Consider the following 21,905-nt stretch of genomic DNA (forward strand, 5'->3'; position numbering starts at 1 on the left):
TTTATAGGTCAAAGCAGCAGCGTGCTCTGTGTGTGTTACACGCAGGGACACCTGATGGAATCTACCAGGGCACAGCTGTATCTTGTGAGATTGTCTTACAGCTGGGGGTGAGTTCAAGTGGGATAGCCCTCAGTCTGCATAAGATGTCACCTAAACATCTGATACTTGCATCAGGAAGCTCTCTGAACTGCAGAGGGGTATCTCCTTTAATCCAATATTCCTTTTTTTGCCATAATGCGCACTGTGAGGAGCACCAACTGTGTAACTGCCTCCCATCTCTGCCGAGCGTGTGGAACACCTCAGAAGAATATCCAAGGAGAGAGACATTGCCTAGAACTCAAGACAATGATAGCTCTTTGCCAACCTGGCAACTGTATCCTGCCAGGGTATCTCAAACATCGAAACAATTACTTTAGCTGTTCCTATCAGTGCATTAATATTTGTGTGCATTTCTGGTACAAAGTATACCAGGCTGTCAGGAGCCAGCCTGCCATTCCACAGCCTTTGTATCAATGTGCCTTTCACGCTCCATGAGATTAACAGTTGCTGAAAATATGAAAAAGGAATTTTCCTTTCTTCTGTCTTAGAGGAGACCCATCCTACCACACATCTTCTGCCTTAGCTCAGGAACGGCTTCAGTCCTTGACGAAAACAGAAAACCAACAGGTCTTCTTAAACAAGTTCCACTCTCATGAGAATCTAAGGGAAAATATCCCTTTTGAGCGTTTAGTCACATCAAAGGAAACAACCGTTTCAATCTTCATTTGCATTGTGCAGGCATTAGATGTGGTCCAGTTACACCGAGCTCTGCTTCAGAAGGCAGAAGTGCCAGTGCTCTTCAAGCTTTGACGGAGATGGAGAGAAAACTCAGCCAGGCAAATAACATCTCACTCTTCCGGAGCACTTTCCATTTTTAAAAGGACAGAACAATTTACTTTGTTTCTTGGGAGACTCCTTGCAGCAGCAGCTCGGTGACATCCCATTCTCAGCAGGCTGAGCGCTGATCCCTTGACCGTTGTGTTCCCGAAGTGAGGCTCCCCTGGCAGCGGGGCTGCGTGTTCTGTGCCCGGGTACTCTCAGCAGATTTTTTTTTACACTTTTTCTTTTTTTTAGCTTTTTTTTTTATTTTTTTATTTTTTTTTTTAGCTTTTTTTTACACTGCTGCTTTCCTGAACGGGCCTTGCGCTTCTCGTGCAGGGTCACCGAGGCGCTGCTCTCTGCTCTCTGCTTCCCGAGCCCTGCACAGCCGCCTGCAGCCGGGACGGGGGGGTCCTACCGGGAGGCTCCCGGCCAAACCGGGGCTGCCGCTGCCGGGACTGCGACCGGGCACGGGCGCTGCTTCTGTCGGTACCGTTCAGCTCCGAGGGGGCTGAGCGGGGCGGCCCCGGGCCCGGCCCCGGCCCGGTCCTGCCCCCCCCCGCCCGGTGCCGTCCCGGGGCGGGGCCGCGGCCCCCGGCCGGGCTCGGGGGCGCCTCCCGCGGGCGGGGCGGGGCGTGGCCGGGCGGGGATTGGCGGAGCCGCCTCCCGCCGCGCCAATCCGCGCCTTTGTTTAGGGTTGCGGGGCGCGGGGGGCGGTGCCCCCGGGGCCGCCCGCAGCCAATGGGCGGCGCCGGAGCCGCGGGACCCTCCGCCGCCCGGCTCGCGCCCCATTGGCCCCGCGCCACGCCACTCTCCCGGCGGCCGCTCCTCGTTGGCCGCCGGCGCCGGCGGGGCCGCGCGTCAGCCGCCGGGCCCCGCTCGGCGCGCGCCGCGATTGGTCGCGGCGCCCGTCGCTCGCGCGAGGCCGCTCGCGGATTGGCCACCGTAGCCGTCAGTCACGCGCCGCGCCCCGCCCCCCTCGTTCCGCCGGCGCGGCCGGCGAGTGGCTGCGGCGCGTGTCACTGAGGCGCTGCCGCGCGCCCATTGGCCGCCGGAGCCGTCACTCTCTCCCGGCCCCTCCTCCCGCCCGCCCCCCGCCCGCCGCCATTGGCTGGCGCGGCTGTCAGCGCGCCGGCTCCCCCAATGGGCGGCGCGGGCTGGGCGCCGTGCGCGCGGGGGGCCCGGCCCGGCGGCGGCGGCGGCGGCGGCGGCAGCGGCGGGAGGAGGCGGCGCGCGCCTGGGTCCCGGCGGCGAGGAGGCGGAGGAGGATGTGGCGCGCGGAGGGGAAATGGCTGCCGAGAACAAGCCGGAAGGTGAGAGCGCCGCCGGGCCGCCCCCCCCCTTCCTACCGCCCGCCGCGCGGCCCGGCCCGGCCCGGCCCGCCCCGCCGCCGGGCCTCCCGCGCCGCCCCCCCCCCCCCCCGCCACACGGACACGGCTGGGCCGGCGGCGGGCGCCCCCGCGGGGCCGGGCGGCGGCGGCGGGCGGGCGGCCATGTGCGGCGGGGCCGGGCCGGGCCGGGCCGGGCAGGCCGCGTGGCGACCGGGCCGAGCCGAGCCCAGCCGGGCCGGGCCGGGCACGCCTCCCGCCGCCCGCCGGCACGTGCCCGCCGCCGCCAACATGGAGGCTGCCGCGGCACGGGGCGGGCGGCGAGGGGCGCGGCGCTCCGGGCCGCCGCCGCCGCTCGGGGTCACGCCGCGCCGGGCCGGGCCGGGCCTGGCCGCGCCGCCTCCGGTGCGCGCCGTGCCCGCCGCCCCCCCCCCCCCTCACCGGTCGCGCACGTGCCCCGCGGGCGCGCGCCGGTCACGAGCCGGGCGCCTCCGCCGCGCTCCCGCCGCGCTCGGGGCCTCCGCGGCCGGGCACAGCCGGGCCGGGCTCGGCCCCCCAGCGGCGGCCCCGCAGGCCCCGGCCCGGCCCTGCCCTGGCCCTGCCCCGGCCCGGCGGGGCCGCCCCGAGCCGCCGCGGGAGGCGCAGCGCCCAACTCGGGCCGAAAGTTGGCGGCGGCGCCCAGCGGAGCGGGGCCGGGGCCGGCGCTGCCGCCCGCGAGGGGGTAGCGCTGCTCCGCCAGTGCCGGGGCACGGCGGGGAGCACTGGGGGGTGCCGGGCCCTGGGGGTTCGGGGGGCGGCAGCGGGGCTGCGCCTCCTCCTCCCCCCCCCCTCTTTTTATTTTATTTTTTTTGATTTTTTTGGGGTCCTTCTGCCACCCGCAGGCCTCCTGCTGTTGCCTTGGGGGGGGGGTCCCGGGGCTGCCCCGTTTCCCGGTGCACGGTGCTGGCCCCCCCGCAGCCCCGGTGCCCACCGGAGGCCGGCAGGCTGCTGCCGCCGTGCCGGTACCGCGGGGACTGCGCTGGCCGTGGCCAACGCGGGGCAGCTGTCAGGCGGTGCAGCAAGCGTTAAATGCCTGCCTATAACCCGTCTGCGCCTCTGACCAGGAATCCCCTGCTCAGGATAGGAGCTGTGGCTCCGCCTCTTTCTATGAATTTTCGCTCCAAGTATTTTTGGGATTTCCTTTTTTGGTCTGCTCCTTCTAATGGAGGAGCTGTGGATCGCATGCCATGACCGCCTTGGGTTTGGGTTCTGCCTGTCCTCTGTCCAGCACCCTGAAACTTCAGTGCTCCACAGAAATACGGATTTTAAATAGTGGTGGTGGCTATGAGCGTGTTGTCAGCTGCATCTTTTATTAATCTTCTTGGTGCTTCCAAATTCATGAGTTCTGTCTTTCCTGTGCTCTGGAGAACCCTGGGCTTCATTCTTTCCTCATTTACGTTGAAGAAAATGATTAACTCCGCTGAAGTAGTAAAATGCCAACTGGATAAAGCTGGTGTAAATGAGAAACGGATTAGTTTCTATCCGAACTTCATAGATAAAACTGTGAGATTGTAGTTGTCACCAAAAGCACACCCAGGTTTGCTTTTTTTTCTTTTCATTTTGGGCTTTCTGTGCTAATGCCGCCTGACTTTTGCCATGTAAAGCCCAGCCTGTGTATGTTCAGTTGTATGCAGATGAAGCCGTGGCTTCAGAGTCGTGCAGATGAGCACTCCTTGACGTGAAAGGTAATTTGACCTTTACACTTGTTATTTAATGCAGCTTTTATCGTGTTCCTTACGGATAATTAATTTTTGGTACTCTGCTGAAGTTTTTTTGTTTCTTGAAGCATTGGGACCTGGTTTGTTCCTCCAACGCAGCGCTGTGTGCGAGCTCCTGGCAGAGGGACCCTTGCGGGCAGCATTTAAATGTGCCCAGGCTGCTGCTGCGGCCGGGTGTTTGCCTGAGCTCACTGGCAGCTGGGTCCTTCCTCTGGACCTGTGTAGGACACGGGAGCGAGGAGCCGTGCACGATCAGCTCCCCGGGGTGACCCCGTTCCGAGGTGTGTCGGGCCACGAGCCGTTCATCCCCTGGGCTTAAACTGCTGGAACATTAAGTGGGAATGGTGTTAAAGCGTGGGTCAAGGCAAGTGCTTCAGCAGTAATACTGATGCTTGAGTGGAGGACGTCATTTGCTTTATTTTTATTTTATTTTTTTAAGGTTATAAACAAAAAGCTAGCAGGTTAGTTGTATAGAATAACCCTGCTTTTGTTTGGGGAGCAATCTGTTCCTATCCGGCCAGCGTGGCACAGAGCAAAGGAGCCTTGTGGGCTGCGACAGGCTGTTCTGCAGAGCCTGTCGGGCTCTGAGTTTCCTGTCACGCTCCAGTCAGCAACTCTGGTGTAGGGCTGGCAGCCGAGAAACCTCTGTAGGTGTGAGTTCCCAGTGACACTGTGACCTCTGTGCCCAACGCAGGAGGGATCTGCACGTCCTGGGGGCTCGGGTGGGTTCCTGCTTTGGTCTCCTTGGGCAGGCCAGCATCGGCCCCGGGGACTGGAAGCTCCTCGTGCTCCTTGCGGCAGTGGTGTTGTGGCTTCTGCAGCTCTCGTTGTGTTCCGTGTCTCTGAACCTAAATGGGAACCCGAACTGAGCCTGGGAGAGGCCATCTCAGCGGCTGGGATGGGTTCTGGGCTCAGGGCAAGTGGCTCTCTCCGGAAAGGGAGGGGGGAGAAAAAGGTCAAATTGAGGAGAATACAAAGGGAGAGAGAACCTTCTTTAAAAATTCATGTTTATTCTAATCAACCGGTATCTGAAACTATTAACTTCAAGATAAAATAGAATAGAGCCCACGTGCTCAAATGGTGCATCTGGCTGGGGAGCTGGCCCTTCCCTTTGTTACGCCCGCTCAGTCTGTAGGCGATTGTTGAATCTCCTGTTAATTCAGGCTGGGTCAATAACCGGGTAAGTCCTTGGGTGGAATTTCTCCCAGTGATTCCCGTGTGGGCTGGAAGAACCAAAAAGGTGTTTCCACAGAAATGCCTGCGATGGTCCCGGGATGATTTGAGTTCGGATGTGCTCGAGTGCCTGTGCACGTCACGGATGAAGCAGAACGGCCGCTGGGTCAGTGCTGGCAGCGTTTTGGCCGGGATGCTGGAGACACGGGCTGTAAATCACCACTTTCTCCGGTGCTCTGGCATTTCTGCCTGGTGTTTGCAGGGGAGCGATCTCTCGGGGTATATCTCTTGGGGTATTAGCGCTTCTGTGCAAAATCCTGCCCTCTGGCTGCCTCTGGTCCATCGCTTACTTGGATCTGACTGCCAGCGGGTGTTAAACCAGGGCTCATTCCTGGCCTCCTGTGGGTGAGCATCGTGCCCTTGTGCAGAATTTTGTTCCCGTGCCTGAAGCTGCCGTGGTCAGCCACGGGTAATTATCGCTCCACTCGCTACCTGTGATTGGCACCGCGCTGAGGATTGTAACATTGAACATCCATTTTCCTGTGGAAGTTTGGGTCGTGTCCCTCTTGTTATTTATTCATTTGTCAGCAGCGGAGCACGAGGTTTTGGGGCGCGAGCTGTGCAATTAGCTGGGGCTGCCATTTTGCTGTAGCTTGCCTGGGGAAGTTCCCACCTCCAGAAACCTGTGGGGGGAGTAAATGGGGATCCTGGCAGCTGGTCAGGTTTCCTTATTGATAGGAACAATGAGGAATTAAGCTTCAGATATTATTGAGCACTTAACTCTTTGGGAAACGTACCTTTTGGAAACAAAGCCTTCGCAGTTGTGTTGTCAGACAGCAATTATTTGCTTCCCTCTGTGGAAGCATTGCATAACGTTCTCCTTAAACGAGTCTTGGCTCACCATAACGGTGATGGATTGTGGAGTTTGTGCCTCGCTGGCCGTGCTGCTGTCTGTCTCGGTCAGCTTTGACTCAGGGTGAAGAAGCAGAGTTTGACTCAGGTTAGTGTCTCTTTTACCTTAGAATTTGTGCCGAATTTCAGCAGTTCAAATTTCCCAGCATTTCTGTTGTCAAGGGCCTCTTACTGAAGTTATAAACCCAGACAGAGGCAGAGGGTCTGGGAAGAGGCAGTGTGGTTTCAGAAAGCTCCTTCCTTTTTTGAAGCAGCAGGAGCTGGGTGTCTCTTTGAGGTTTTTAATTTTTTTTTTATTTTTTTTTTAAGTAATAGTGGCATTATAACAGTTTTATGTGCAAGATTTTTGATGTAAAGTGCAGGTCTCATGTAAAGCTGGAGCTTTTTAATCCTAGCCTACAGCTCTCGTTTTTAATGTTTTTTCCAAACATTTTTACCCCAAATTTTTTTTGGGGGGGGGTTATTTGTGTGGTGTTTTTTAACTGCTGCTGTGGGAAGGTTTCTTACAGGTGTTGTAACTGAGAATTAATTTGCTGTATCAGGAAGCAGTGAAAGTACTATGTAAAAGTAAGGTTAAATCAAATGTTTTCAGAACTCGCCAAGACCAGGCGCTAACTTCACTGATATTTTTAAGAGCTTCTCCTCAAACACGCAGTCTTTTCAAGAGCTGCTCGGGAGGCTGCGCGTTGCTGAAGGAGGAGATGAAGGAAGGGGAAGAGCTATCCCAATTCTCTGCCCAGGCAGCCTTCAGAAAGGGAACTGGAATGTGACCTTCCTTTTTTAGTGTCCCTTCTGTCTCTGCTTCAATAAACCAAATATATCTGCAGGGAAAAAAACTTCCACGGAGTGAAATGAGGCTAGTGGAGTGCGTGGTGGAAGGCAGCGCCTCGTTAATGAAAGCACAGTGCTTCCAGTAGCTTCTTGTGCCTTCAGTGGTTCCCGGCTTCCTCCTGCTCTCGTCACACTGTCGGACCAAAGGGGTTTGTTTTTTTTCCTGCCAGCTCTCTGGAGACTGAAACTGTTCATAGTTAAAATAAATAATTAAAAAAAAAATGCATGAATGATGCTGCCATGGCGCGTAGAGTCAGAGCAGCGCTGCTGCTGTGAAAGTGGAGTCACAGATGGGGTTTTATAGAAATAGAATTGCAAAATTTGAAAAGGATAAATGACAAAATGTTAATTACTGTGAGACCAGAAGCCGGCTCTGATGCAGGGTTATAGCTGACTGAAGTTGGAGAGGTTTGCAATTTTTTTTTGCAACTTTACCATCTCTCCTTTACTGCCTTGTCTGTAGAAGTCAGTGTAGTAAGTTTGCTACAGCAAAAGTAATTAATTTCACTGACTGTCCCCAATAATTGGGGACTCATGGAAAATTTGTGGCAACATTCAGAAAGTTTGTAGCATTAAAAACTAAAAATTGGTGGCTTGTTTTTGCTAGGCTTGATTAAAAATACCCATTTATTCATCGTTTCGTTGCAGTCAAATTTGATGTAATCCTAGTGAAAACCAAGAACGAAGGAATTGATGACAGGTCTGAAACAAACGAGTTGTTGGCTCCAGCAAGTGTTGGTCTGTTTGTTCTGTTGTACTTGTCATGTTTAAAAGCAACACTCTGAAAGCCATGCATAAACATCTTCCTGAAATGCAGGGAAAAATCAAGGAGCTGCACCATTCTCCTAAAGTTTGTTTCCAAAATAAAGGTAGGTCCGTGCCTTCTGGGTTTAACCAAAGTCTTCTTTGTCTCGGATGTTAAATTGAATTCAGCTCTAACAGTCAAGGAACTTTGCTACGTGGAAAGGATAAAATGACCGACAGCGTGCGTCGTTGTGGGGACAACCAGGGCTGCTACATGCAGCAGTGGGTTTTTAGCTGTAATTGCATTGCTGCCGGTTTGAGAATGGTTCATGGAGCTTGTCATGGTATCAAAGGATTTATCAAAAATATTCCAAGGAGCTAGGTTAGATCCAATAACTTACCAGAGAAAAATGATTTCATTGTTGGGCCTCGGTGCTCTGCCGTTCGCGATATTTCTTTCTAACCCCTTCTGCTTTCCCTCGCGCCCAGTTTCCCTGCAGGAAGCAGTTGGAGCTGGGCACGTGCTATTGTTGTGTCCCCTCCTGTGGCTCTGGGTCTACCTTTCCTGCTGCCCTACCCTTGGCCCCAGGTCTCCTCCGAGTCCTCAGGGGGGGCAGCGTGGTGGGGGAGTTACATTAACAATAGTTACATGAATTTCTTTTGAACAAATACAGATGTTTTAACTCTTATTCTTGTCTTTTTCTTCTCGTGTCATCTTTTGAAAAGTGAGTGGAAACTCAAAAGCTGTTGGAAGAGCAGTGGTTTTGGGCTTTTGCTTGTTTTGCTTTCCGCAGCGGAGTGTTAACTGTGTGTTTTACACAAAAACACCTGTTGGGAACACACAGCTGCCTTTTACCTCTTCTGTGAGGTAAATGGCTAACACTGAAGTTATTACTTCATAAAAGTGAGTTTATAAAACTTGTGTTTGCGATTTTATGAGCTTATTCTTTATATTTATATCCCGAATAGAACTGTCTGCGAATCAGCATTTGATCAACACCCATTCAGACATTTCTGTATTCCCCAATTATACGTTATATTGATAAACCGTGGTGCTTAAATGGTTTAGAGAACTAAATTCACCTTCTGGATCACAGAAAATTTAAGAACCAGTTAAAAAAAAAGGAGGGAGGGGGTGTTTGGAGAGCAGGGGTAGAACAGAGGCTCGCTGTGATTTGCTGTTGTGAGCTTTAAAGTTTTATGGCCCATGTTGCATCCCCTGGGAGGATAAAGTGCAAGGAGCATGAACAAACCCATAAAATTACGAAGGGTTTATGTGGTATAATTAATATGGAACTTTCTATGAACTTTATAATAGTTGTACTTTCTTAATTTCACATGATTTTTGTCTCACTAATGAGTAATCCTGAAGACTGCTAATGGAACTCAAATTTCGGGTTTTCATACTGAATTACGATGAGATACGTTACATGAAATCAGGCAGCCTACAGAGCTTCCTTATTGTAATTTTCCAAATCAGCTGTGCATGCCTTGGGAGGCATTTTTGAGCTGTGGCCAGCTTTACACTAAAAAAAAAAAATCCCGTCGATAGAGCTTTACTGGCAAATCCTTCTTGTGCAAGCGCAGCTTTGCTTGCCAAAGCACTTTTTATTGACACTGGGTGGGTTTGCAGATCACAATGTCATAAGTCACATCCATAGCAAAAATCATCCTAAGGTGCAAGTTCAAGTACAGATCTGGCTTGTATTTCCACAGGAAAATCAAATCAGCATTGTGAAATTGCAAATTCCTTTTTTTTTTTTTTTTTTTTTTAACTCCAGAGGAAAATTGAGCCCTAAGTAAATGTGCGCTATTCCCTCTGGGATCTAGTGGTTGCTCTGTAATTCAGATGTGAGTAGGGTTGGTTCCTGTTCCTGCAACTTCATCCTAAGGCTGCGTGGTGGATGGGTGATGGGTGGCTACATCAGGCTGCCTAGAAATGTTGGATTTGCTTCAAACCCAAGGATGGTTACTTTTTTTTTTTCCTCCACCTCCCTGAAGATTGACATGTTTTAGTTGAAATGGTTGCGTCTGTGAGGAACAAGAGTAGCAAGGTGATGTTTGGAAGAATTTGAGCTCCTGAAAAGTCAATGCTGGCGATCTGTAGATGGCAAACGCTTGCTGAGGAAGGAAGCTGAATCAGTGGGGTGGAGGTCCAGGGGCGACCAAATCTGCCAACACCAGTGGGTGCAGCTGGGAGAAAATTCTTGTCTTTTGTGCGAAGCTTTGCCGTTTTATCTGCATAGACTGTCCTCCATTTGGAAACAGAAGCACTGCCAAGTGGTGCATCTCTATATTCAAAGTCCAAGAAACAAAGCTGTAGTAGATATGTGCAGAAGGACCTAACTTTAAACCAGAAGGTTTAAACCAGAAGGTTTAAAGTTAGCAAGTTCTGGTAACTTACACCAAAACCTTTTGAAAGGGATCTGTCCATAGGCACTTTCTGGATTATTAATGCTAATGACTGATGACAGTGGGAGAAAGTAAAATGAGCTGAATAATTGTGGGTCTGCCAGCCCTGCAGAATGAAGGGATGATATAGGACTCGCCTGATGCGGAGGTAAGGGGAAGTTACGCACTTAATGACAATTAAAATGTGCCCGTGGAAAACAAGCTGATGAGATGCGACTGGGGGTGTTGTTTGACTGATAAAAGCAATAACGTGCGATGCAAAATGCTTTGCTGCCTTAATGAACCGAATGTAGCGCAATGCAATATTTTGAATGAGAAATGAAAACGCTATGACATTAATACAGGGAATGGTAAGCAGGTACCGGCTCCATGGGATGGCAAACCTCAATACAGGTGTGACCTTTGGGGGGTCAGCTTCTGTCCTCAGCCCCATGTGAGCTGCTGTGCTGGTACCCCACGGGTACGAACACCCCCGGCGGCGGGGCTGACGCCGCGGCACCGTGCACTTCCAGCAGCTCGCCGAACGTGCGGTGCTCATAAATCACAGAACAGCTCACGTTTATCCTGCACATCACTGCTTATCTTGTAAACTCATCTGCTGTGCTTGCACGAGTAGTTGATTTAACAGCATGTATATTGTTGAACTTGACACATCCAGGACTATAATCAAGCTTTAAAAATACTAGGGGTGTGCAGCTACCAGTGCGTGTTCCTAGGCTGCTTTCTAACGTGATTGCGGCATGGATTCGCTTCTGTTTGCTACAGGTCACAGCAGATTTCAATGTTGCACATAATTACACAGGAGTTTTATCATGAAACCGGCATCTGCTCAATGGCATAAAATGATGAGATGCGTTACAGGGAAAAGTTAATATTCCAAATGTGAAATTACTGTGAGTTAATTTTGTAGGGTGAAACCTGGCTGAGGAAGGCTGCGCGTACGAGATTCTGGGCAGTGGGGTGCAAGGAGTGTGAGAGCAGTTAAGGAAAGCGAGGGAGGCTTTAGAAGGAGAACTGATAAAACCTTTGTGTAGTAGCTTGTACAGCTTGGGTGCCTTGTCCTGCTGTTCCCCTTTCCAGCAGGGACCTGTGCTTCTGGGACTTCTGCCAGGCTGTTGTTGGGGCTCTGGGTTTTTTGGGGGCCTCTTTATTTTTAAGGGACATCAGTGCACCTTCCGTCTATCTTTAGCAACAAAAAAGAATGATTTTGTGTTCTTTGGTATTACTGCTATTGCGACACCTGAGTGTAGTGAGGCAGGAAGATTTCCATCCTTCTGCCTCGCTCATTTGGAGGAACTACATTCACTTTCTGAGCTGTCATGGAAAGAAAAGTAACTTGTTTTCAAACAGCTACCGTGCGTTATAGAGTTTTAAATGAACTAATAGACCTCCAGTTGCATTTCTGCTGCAGCTTGACAAAATTATAGCAGGTACAAGAGCTCCATGGTTATTTACTTGCAAATCCTGTATGGTGTGAACTTCATTTACGACTTTCCCGGCAGGTCATACTGCTGTGGTCACAGCTTCTATAATGTTTTGTTGTTATTGCTTGTAAAAAAGCCTCTCAGAGGGAAATAATAAGCTAGAATAGTCACAGGTAAGCACACACACACACGTGCTTGTGCACAAATCCATCACAGCTATTCTCTTCACAACCATACAGAATTAAACAGTATTTTTATTTCTGAAGTAGAGGTGGAATTTCAGCAGAAGGCTGTATTCGTATTTGCAATGGCACATTACCTGCTATTTGACAAGTGAACTGCTAGGTTTCCACGTTGTGTTATAACTAGGATCTGCTAACAGAAACCACCTCTTCTCTTTTGTATGTATCACGTGTATTCTCCTCTTTCTAGATGATCATGGGAACAGCAATGGCAGTCATGTAAAAATCTTTTTACCGAAGAAGCTGCTTGAATGTCTACCAAAATGTTCAAGTTTACCGAAGGAGAGGCACCGCTGGAACACTAACGAGGTAGTTAAATCTGCTACTCTTAAACATACACATTTTCTTGATGCTTATATATTGTTGTTTTTTTTTTAGTATGTGCCATGTTAGTTACAGAATATAAATTCAGTTGTTCTGAAACCTGTTGTTTAAATAATAAAATCATATTAAATGTTAAAAATGAGCTTTAAACTAGACTTAAAGGCAAATGTGGAAGCTGACTAATGGTACAGTAGGAGTCTGTTGCTCACGTGTGTGTCACTTGTCTGAGTCAAATTTTGTATCATCTTATTGGCACATTTCAAAATTGTTTAAAATGTGATATTTTGGTAGTATTAAACAATGTTACCTTGCTACTGAAAATGTATAAAGACTTCAAAAAAAAACCAAACAACCAACAAACCACTACCACCAAACAACCACAAAAACCCCAAACAGTGCTTATTCTTTCTTGCAGAGCACTGTTCCCTGGATAATTAGCCTAACTAGCCTAATTTTTGAGCAGTCTGGTTAAGGACAGAAGACACAATCAGACGTTTTTTACTGGAATCCAGTTACTCCGAATGCATTAGTTTCCTTATCTCCTGTTAACCCACACATCACACCTACGTTCATTGATGTGAAATGAAACTTAGATAAATTCAGGTGTCTGGTGGTCCTGGGTAAAGTTGCAGAACAGTCCAAACTGTCTAAGATCCCTTGCCTTTATTTCGCTGGGTAGCAAGGCTGGAAGTGTCAGATGAGGCAGATGAGAATTCAGCATTCTGGACAGAGATTTTTGGCCGTGTTAGGGAAGAGCAAAAAAAGCATAATCCTACGCCTAGATAAACTCCTGGAAAACTTGGGTTATTTGTATGGGAAGAGGTAACTTAGCTTAGAGAGTACGTTCCCTCCCCCGCCTGGAAGTTTAAATCTGTTCAGTGCTACAAAACTTGATTTTTTCTTAGGGTATAATTGAATAATAATGCTGGACTACATTTCAGAGTTGGTTCCTAAGGGATTATATTTCTACTCTGACTATGCAGGGGTTCTGAATATGCTGGAGAAGGCACAAGATATTACTTATTGAAGGAAAAAGCATATTTTATAAAGTGGTACTTAAAGAATCCTTATGTTAACTTCAAAACCAGCAGTGCTGCTTGCAAGGCGTCTCAGCAGCAGGCAGGTCTGTAGGATCACAGGCTATCCCAGGGCGGGAGGGAATCAAGGATCCCAAGGATCATTGACTCCAGCTCCTGGCTGTGCCCAGGACTGCCTGAAAATTAAACCCTGCGTCTGAGAGCGTTGTGCTGAACTCCAGCAGGCAGTGCCTCAAGGTACTTGCTTAGGGATGTGATGGTGCCAGGAGGTTGATGCCCTGCCCTGCTGGGGCTGGGATGAGGCAGTCCTGCCATGAGCTTCCCCCGGTGGGGCAGGGTGCTGGGACCATGAGAAGGGATGTGGCCAGGGCTGTGCCCATCTCCCACCCAGGGGCACCTGGCAGCAATGCTTTTTTTGCTGCTTTGTATGGAAATGTTTCAAGGAAACCTACCTGTGGCTTTTATACACAGTTGTGTGCCCTTAAAGCGAAGTGCTGAGCCCATCTAAAGGGGGTGTTACACGGTAACCTGGCGGGAGGGCTCTGCTGAGGATTTTGTTGTCTGCAAATGAGATGCTGCAAACGCTCAGTGCAGAGGTCAAGGAGCAGCTGGGCTTTGCTCTTTCGTCTACCAGGGCATCACCATGGGAACACGGGCAAATCACTTTCTGATCACTTTCATCTGTAGACTGAGGATAATGGTCATACATTGCTGTGGGTTGGGGAATGAGGCTGGAGAAGCAATACTCTTTGAGAACTGGATACCTTGTGCTTGACTTCACATTTACCAAAACAGTGTGGTGAGCAGCCAGGAGTGGAGCATTTAAAAATGCCTAGAACATGTTACTGAGATGTTTGCTTTCAGTCAGATTATGCAGTTTTAACTAAAATGTTTGATGGAAATATATTTCCATATCAAGATGTCATCTCTCCTTAAATCAAGTTTATGGTGTTTTTATATTTCACAGTGAAGGAAGTGTTCCTTCCAATTTAATTTTTTTTTTTCCCAGTGACACAAAATCCTAAGTCTAGCCAAGCCATTTAATTATAGATTTACATTTTTGAGTTGCCTGTGAAAGCGTGTGTGCTTTTATTTGTTTAGCTTTGGGGGAAGATAGAAAGGGGATTTTTGTATGGTTTCTCACATGAGGGCGAGTTAGTTAATTGCCAGAAAAATTCAGCAGAGCTGGGTGTTTGTGAGGGTGCCCTGCTCTTGGGTTTTAGCTGCCATTCGTTCTGACCCGTTCCAGTATTTGTGTCCTACAGCTGGCTCTAGTTCCTGGGCTCCCCCAGGGGCAATCCTCTGAGTGTGCTCTCCTTGAGCAGGGCTGGGTGGGAGCGGTGCTCCGGGGGTTTTGGGGTGCTTGCCTTTGCCTGGTGCTCCCTGTCACTCTTCTCTCGAACTGTCCCCTAAGAGAGGAGGCAAAGGTCAGCGGCTCATTAACTGGAAATCACTTCAGGCAGCGAGAAATGTTGTCTGCAGGAAATTCATCCTGCTGCTTCATGTAGAACGATCAGATTATCTAGGAATTGGGAGCTTCCCACACTGTTGTGCTATTTCAGTGACACAAATAGGTGCAGGGGCTGAAGGGTGTTGATGTAACCTTGTCTTTGTACAGCGCTTGCCAAAAACCGGATTGCAGTTCTGAGCAGAGATGCTTTTCATTAATGGAGTTGGCAGCCGCAGTCATTAATCATCCTTGTAAACACTTAATGACACAGTAAAAGAAAGACGAAAAAGTTAAACATCCAAAATGTAAAATATTACTTAGAGCTTCTGTTTCTGGCCACGTTCTATATTTACATTCTCTGCAGGGAAAACCCCAGACTTGCCATGGTACAAAAACATAGTTATACTTGTTAAATGTGCTCAGGCTTTTCTATTAAACGTGCTTAGGCTTTTCTTTGAGGGTCAAGCAAGAAATGCCATTTTCTGCGGATGGGGTATTTAACTTTTTTTTTTTCCAATTTAGTTTTTAGAAATTTCAGGCTTAGTTATTGCTTGACAATATGCAACTAAGTGCAATTGCAAAACATTTTGGATGTTATTTAGTGTAGGAGCTCTTTAACTTGTAAAAAAAAAAAAAAAAAAAAAAGTAAATTTGGGACTGAGTATAGCCACTGTACCGTGGCATTTTATGTGCTGCTGCACTGAAGTGCTTACTGCAGCTGTATGTTTGCATACATTTGTTTAAACTTCTTAGAGCAGCATTCCAGTTTTCACCTAGAGAGTTTTATTTGTTGCTGTGGAAAGTCAAGGTACAGCGCTGCATTAGTGAATCTCAGTTGCGTGCTCGTTTACGTCTCTGATTTGCTCCTGCATTTCTGCTTTGCTTGCAAGCTAGTGACATTCTTCCTTTCCACTTGACATTGAGTTATTTCTCATCTTTTTTTTTCTTCTCAAAAGAGCAGAGAAGATTCGGAAGGTTTGGAGAATTGCGTGAGGGTCATCAGGGACCCAGGCTGATATAGGAAGTGAGTGTGGAGCATTTGGGCTAGCTGTTGGGCTAGCTGTTAGGCTAGCTTGGGGATGCTTTCCCAAGTTGGCAAAGCTCTGAAAAAGCAACTGTGCTCATCACGACTTTGTGAGGACTGCAGAATTTTTCAGTCTATTTTATTTAATGCTTCCCAGTAAGCTCCAGTTAACTCAGATATGTTTTGCTGAAGTGCCGGGTTTCCTGAAACAACGGGCTGGCTGCTGGAAACGAGCGCTGCAGTTGTGGGGCAGCCAGCACTTACCAAGCTGGAATGCCTTCGCTGCCTGCATCAGCCCTGTGATCTCTGAAGAGCAACAAGAATATTTAATTTTGCCTAATTGCTTCTGCTGCCCACGTGATGACGGAGTATAAACGTCCTGCAGTGATGGTATCAAGTGCTGTTAGCAGCAACTTCCCTGCTCCCCGTTCTGCCCCGGAGGTCTGGGGCCGGGCAGGGCTTGGAGCCGAGAGCTTTGTGCTGGGCTGGCGGCTGAAACGAGTTCACTTCAGCTTTCGGGAGTAAACCAGGTTGAGGACAAACTGCTTGCTATGTGCTGGACCAGCCAGAGCATCCGTGAGCCCCGCAGGCTGCGGTCACACATCCCTTGGCAGAGGGCGGCCGCTGCCTGGCCCTGCCCGAGGAAATCCTCGCACTGCCAGCTTTGGTAGAGCTCACCCTGCTGCCAAGTGTGCAGCCCCTCTCTTGGCTCAGGCAGGGGAATGTAAGAAAAAACTCTTTATTTGAAGGAGAAAAAGCTCTGAACGTGAAATCGGAGGGAAACGCTTTTCCACGCTGATTAGAGCAGAATTGGGCACAAGCTGTGTGTGTACCTGCCCGACGCAGCCCGGCGCGTGGGGGCGGTTTCTCTCACTGCGTGTGTGGTTATGATTTCAGGCTGATCAGTGAAAGAGATGGAAATTTGTTTAACAGAAGCACTTCATTATGGGTTTATTTTGTGAAATTAATGAAATTCTGTGCTTTGCCTAATGTACAAAGCAGGAAATCTGCTATTGGCGTTGCTTTTGCAGTTTCTCAGTCATGTTTACATAATTAGCAAGCGTTGTGTGCAGGCTCAGTGATTGAGCAGAACTGAAAGGTTATCGTTCCCAGGAATTTAACAAAAGCCGAGTAATACCTGTTATGTGCTTTGTGCTCTGGCAGAGAAAGATTCCTTGTCTTCCTCTTGGGAAAAGCTGACTTTTTCCTTCCTTTTAGTTGAATGTTAGGGCCAACGTTGAAATCGTCTGAGTCTTAAAAAATGGCTGAGGTTGCAGTGTTGAGCAGTTAATGTATTGGAGGCCTGGGACCAAACTGAATCCTGTAAAGCACAGCCAATGGATGAGAACGTATTGTTTTGGATAATGTATTGTCCTCTTTTTATTCCAAGTCAGTCTGATTGAACGAATTAATTTTTTTACATTTACCAGTAACTAAATTAAAAATAATAATAATAATTTAAACATACTCAAGCAATTGGTTTGTTTTGAACGTTCATGTGAGCACGTTTGTACACAGGCTTTGCTGTGAGTGCCTGCCTACTGCTGGATGTGGAGATGCAGCTGTGTGGGCTTGGTTTGTCCAGGGAGTGGTTTTGCTGTTTCAGGTGCTACGTGAATGGACAAAACAGATGAGAACGGATCTTAGGGAAAAGAATGAAACCTCCCAGCAAATCTTAAGTGACTCTTTCAAATGGAAGGGACTTTGCTGTTCATTTATTTTTCGTGGAAGCCTACCAGATTTTTTTTTTAAATCTGGTTTCACTAAATTTCAGATAAAAGTGGGTCATGCATCAAAAGAAAATTGTGGACTTTGGATCACAAGTTTGGAGTGTGGCATGTCCTACATCAGCAGCTGCTGATGGGCCCTGGAGAGGCTGAAGGAACAGTGCTGAAGACAGATGAGTAGTTTTGCTGATTGAAGAATGAGTTTAGAAGGTGAAAACTAGAGTGATTTATATGAACACAGTTGTAGTGTATTGGACCATTCATCTGATTTTGCTTTTTTTTTTTTGCGTTGCTGTTGCAATGCTTGAAAAACATTCCTCTGAAGAAGATGTGTAGTCCTGCAACCTGATATAAAAAAGGGGTACAACAGCTGAGATTGCAGGCGCTGTCTTCGTGAGCAAAGTCACCAGTAACAGATTTGGTTCCTGGGGTTATGGATGCCAGTGAAGATGCTGTCCTTGCGAGTTCCCTGTTCCCAAACACCAGCATGACTTGTCTGTACTATGTAAATTACGTTTTTCTTGATCAGCGTACTGCATTTTGCCAAATACTGTTCTAGTTGGCTTCCAGGTGGTCCAAGTTTTAAAGGTCTGGCTTTGGCCCCGCGCAGCCTGGAGCCCCGGTGTAGACCAAGACCTGCTTCAGTCGGTGGGTCTGCCGTTGCGTTGCCTTTTGCTGTAGAGAAAGCGTTGGAAGCTGGCCTCCAGGCATAAGGGATCTCCTTTTAAAGACTATTTAAGGGTGTCCCCTGTTGGCAAAGGAGCCTGAAACCATTTTAAGATTACTTTGTTCTAGAGCTATGGGGAAAATCATGTCTGCTTAAGCTTCATTCAAAAAAAATATATGTATAAAGGTAGGCTAGGTATAAACCTTCTAATACAAGGGTAGTAAAACTTGTGGAAGCTGCAGGGAAGGAGAGCAGCAGGGCTGGGAAGCAGGGGCTGTCCCTCCTGGGACATGCTGAAAAAGCATGCTGAGCCGGGGGAAAGATGCTGAGCCCTCCTGTGCTCACAGCACCCGGAGATGATGAAAAACTGGTGCTGGGAGAAAGAGAAAAGCATCAGGAAGGTAACCAAATACACAGCGCTTTGCCTTTATGTGCCGAGGCATCAGAGCTAAGCTGTTTTGTCTCCTCCTTAGGACTGTCGTCCCGATTGTACTGGAGGTAAATTTTTTACGTGGGTGCTGCCTAATGTCAGAACTGGTTTTGTGTGGCTTTCAGCCTCCTGATTTGGATCATCTTTTATCTAATAAGGCTGTAAGAATTAATGAAAGCTTTCTTTGCGTTTATAACAGGTCCCTTGACTCTTTTGTGTGATTAATTTGATGCTCAATATGAAGGTAATGTCCTGTTACAGGCTTTGTTTACATCAGTTGTATTTAACTTGGCACCTTCTGTACCCAGCTGTTGCTATCTCATGTAATCCATAGGCAGTCAGTGTTTGAGATCTCCCCTGCTATGAAGGGCAGCTGAAACTTGCCAACTAGGTCAAGATATTTGAGGTTACGGGAAGCAGAGTGGCAGAAACACAAAGCGATTGATGACATAAGCTCGGCTTCTGTGAAATAAAAAAGAAAACGTGCAACAAAAGTGCCTTTTGTCCAGACATTGAAAACTGACCAGTGAAGTATAGCTGTTTGTTTTCTCCACTGTAAGGAGTTTCCTCATTATAGGGTTTTGGTCTGTCACTCAGCCTGGCATTCTTAAAAGCTTGGGCTCGGTGTAGTTGTTGCCAGATAAAAGCGAAAAAATAATCATTCTTTTGATGGTGGGAGCTAACCTATAAAGGACGAATCCAGCACAGAAATCTCAAAAAAGCAAAGAATTGTTTGAGTCCCCAACTAGAAATTCATACAAATGCAAAGCTGATTAGTTGTCATGGCTGGATTTAAATTTGCACATCGAGTTCTGGGTTCTGTTTTTTTGTTTTGTTTTTGTTTGTTTCTCTGTGGTTTTGTTTTTCCCCTGGAGATGATTCCCAGCAGTGGGAGTAGTACAGGAGCCTCGGTTTGTTTTGCTCTGGGTCAAAGGACAGATCTCTGTGTGAGGAGCTGCGGCACCACAGGCTTGTCATCAACCCCAGATGGTTTGGGCTGTTCTGCGTTGTACGGGTGGCATTTGGATTCAGCAGCTCTGTTAGGTGTTTGTGGCTGCTGTCTGTATTCCCACATGGCTTAAAGGCTTCTCTAGCCAGCAGGTGTAGGGGTTTTCAGCCCCTCCTGAGTTTAGTAATACAGCTGTGGGAGTTCATGTAAAGATCAGCTGATTGATCGATCATTTGAAGATCCTGCACATCATGCAAAAAAACAGCAGAGGGTAGAGCACCCTGTATGTCCCACAGGGAAAACATCCCGTGCTCAAAGATAAGTGGTAAAGAAGTCCTGGGACCGGATCAGTGTTTGAGCTGCGTGCTCTGCCTCAGGAATAGGTGGTGGGTGTAGTTTGCAAAGTCCCCTGAGCTCTGTCCTGCTAAAGCCAGGTTGTCCATGCTGGTTTTTTATGTCACGTTAATTTGCAATGACTGAGGAGTGCTGCATAACAGTTCTGTAATGGGCATGGCTTTTGGCAGCAGTTCCTTGTACTAAAATACTTCAAGAAGTCAGTGACCAGCTGAATGAATGCCTTGGTTCTCCCTCCCTTTGAATGCCGCCTTCTTTCAAATTGTCAAATTAAACACGTTGTACGTGCTGCTCTCGTGTTGTCTTAGCCTTTATGCGAGGAGCCTGGGCAGTGCGCTGCTGAGATTCGTGGTCGCATCAGGAGAGGAGCAGCTGCTTGGCCAACTTCGTGGTGTTAAATAGCAGGAACTCAGAGGAGCTTTGGTGCAAAAGGTGGTCGCTTCGCTGTGTCAGCCAAGTTTAAGTTCTTCCACTAAAAGCGTGTTGTGTAGGCAGCCGTAGCTTAGCAGCACCAGGTACGTGCTCAGGCATCTCTCCTGACCTGTCAGAGCGAGCTCTGAGTCCCGTGTCTGTGCTGTGCTTAACACAAGTAGAAATAGTGGCATCACGGGGTGCTCGCTCTGGGAATGTGGGATCGTGTTGGGATATTGCATAAACCTCACCTGCATTTCCTAGCGTGCGTCTCCTGTTGGGGTTCTTCCCTTTTGTGGTCTGGGATTACTCTGAGACGTGCAATCACAAAACCAGAATCCAGCATAGTGGGAGCAAAAGGTTGGGGTTATGTAGGAAGCAAGCCATTCCTCAAGTGTAAGAGATTTAGAGTGCGTTAATTTAATTATTATTTAGGTGTTTGTGTACAGGAACACACCTGGTGGCTGTAGGTACTGCTGCAGCAGTTGGGGCTCCAGCTGGCCCAGCACTGGGTAAAATACTGACTAGTGTGTTCTGTGAGTTGTACTTCGAACTGCGTCTTACAAGGAAAGTGTTATAACAAAGTCAATTTACAAAGTCAATTTAAATGTCTCTTTGCTGGGGACTGGCATACATAAACACAAATGAATTGGTTCACTTGTCAAATGAATGGAAACTGAGGCTATTACATTTTGTAAGTGATTGAAGTCCTGTCTTTTCAGTCTCGTGTTCAGTACTTCCAAGTGTGACTTATGCACTAAGAAGAGAAGAATCAAGGAATCTAGGAGAAAAAGGAAAACTAGACACGAAGGAAAAATGAGTACAAATGAAGATTTTATGCAAGGGTAGTACTAAAGAAAAAGGACCGGGTGAAACAAATTTGTTTTCCCCAGAAAGCTGGGGGAAGAGGGAGAAAAAATCTCCTGCAGCAAGGGAGAAGTTGAGAAAAAGTCTTTCACGCATTCCTTTGAAATCAGCCTCTCACCATTTGTTTACAGCCATGGCTGAGGATCATGAAAACAGGAGCAGGGAAGCATTTGCTGGCTGGTAGACGACAGCTGAGTTAGCAAAATGCTGCAGGCATTGCTGTGCTTTGTCTGCCTTGGGTTTAATGCCAAGGGACATGGGCGGTGGGCGACCTGGTGGTGTTTGGCTGCTGCTTAAAAAAAGTTACTTGAAATACTTCGGTGCCAAAGTTTGTATTTACAACTAAAAAATGATGATGGGGAAACGGCCCTGGTTAATTTACTGATGTCTGCAGTAAGTCTTTAATAGTGAACAGTTAACAAATTAGCAGGAATAAATCACAAGTTCCACAAAACTAAAAAGGCATAATGACATCCTCACAAAAGAGGGTTTTCAAACTAAGCTATTACTTTTCTGTCCCTTGAATCGTTTCTTCTTTTTCTTTTTATAAGTGAGTCTCCTTTTTTCTTTTTCATCATAAAAGTTCATCATAAAAGATATCAGGAAGAGAGGGAAGGGGGCAAAATAGCCTGTTCTAGCCCAAACTTCAAGGAAAATGCTCGCTACCTGTTACCTTGGTAGTTTCTTTCAGCCTTTCGTTATGGGTACTGGTAGCTTTCAAAATCACTTTAGGAGCCTAAGCCAGCTGCTGTCCCGCAGGCGAGGTGCTGGGTGTCCTCACCTGGCTGCACGCAGCTCTCGGGGTTTCATTTCCACCGTGGCGTGGCTTTTGTTTTTTTCTGACCTTTGAGGAATTTCTGAGATATGAGGTCTTTCTGTTAATACAATTTGTGTTAATGCCTTCTGGATTTAATTAGCTGCTGAGTCATTGAAAACCTGGATCTTTGTTGTTAAATTATTTGTAAGTTGATTTGTTCCTGACTC

At 48.2% G+C, this 21,905-nt stretch overlaps 1 protein-coding gene across 9 annotated transcripts in view; it reads left to right on the forward strand.

Annotated features, from left to right (window-relative positions):
• The window catches only part of CAMTA1 (calmodulin binding transcription activator 1), a 323,948-nt gene that overhangs the window by 14,158 nt on the left and 287,885 nt on the right, over positions 1 to 21,905 (forward strand). For 5 of the 9 annotated variants that reach the window (XM_038166526.2, XM_038166525.2, XM_038166524.2 and 2 more), the window contains exon 3: positions 11,872 to 11,990. In XM_038166526.2, the coding sequence (XP_038022454.2) occupies positions 11,872 to 11,990 (119 nt within the window). Of the gene's footprint in view, positions 1 to 1,981; positions 2,172 to 11,871; positions 11,991 to 21,905 lie in introns of those variants that run through there. The other 4 variants (XM_038166529.2, XM_038166530.2, XM_072027055.1 and 1 more) reach the window with 2 other exon arrangements.

The sequence above is a fragment of the Anas platyrhynchos genome, chromosome 22, assembly GCF_047663525.1.
Source record: "Anas platyrhynchos isolate ZD024472 breed Pekin duck chromosome 22, IASCAAS_PekinDuck_T2T, whole genome shotgun sequence".
Lineage (NCBI taxonomy): Eukaryota > Metazoa > Chordata > Aves > Anseriformes > Anatidae > Anas > Anas platyrhynchos.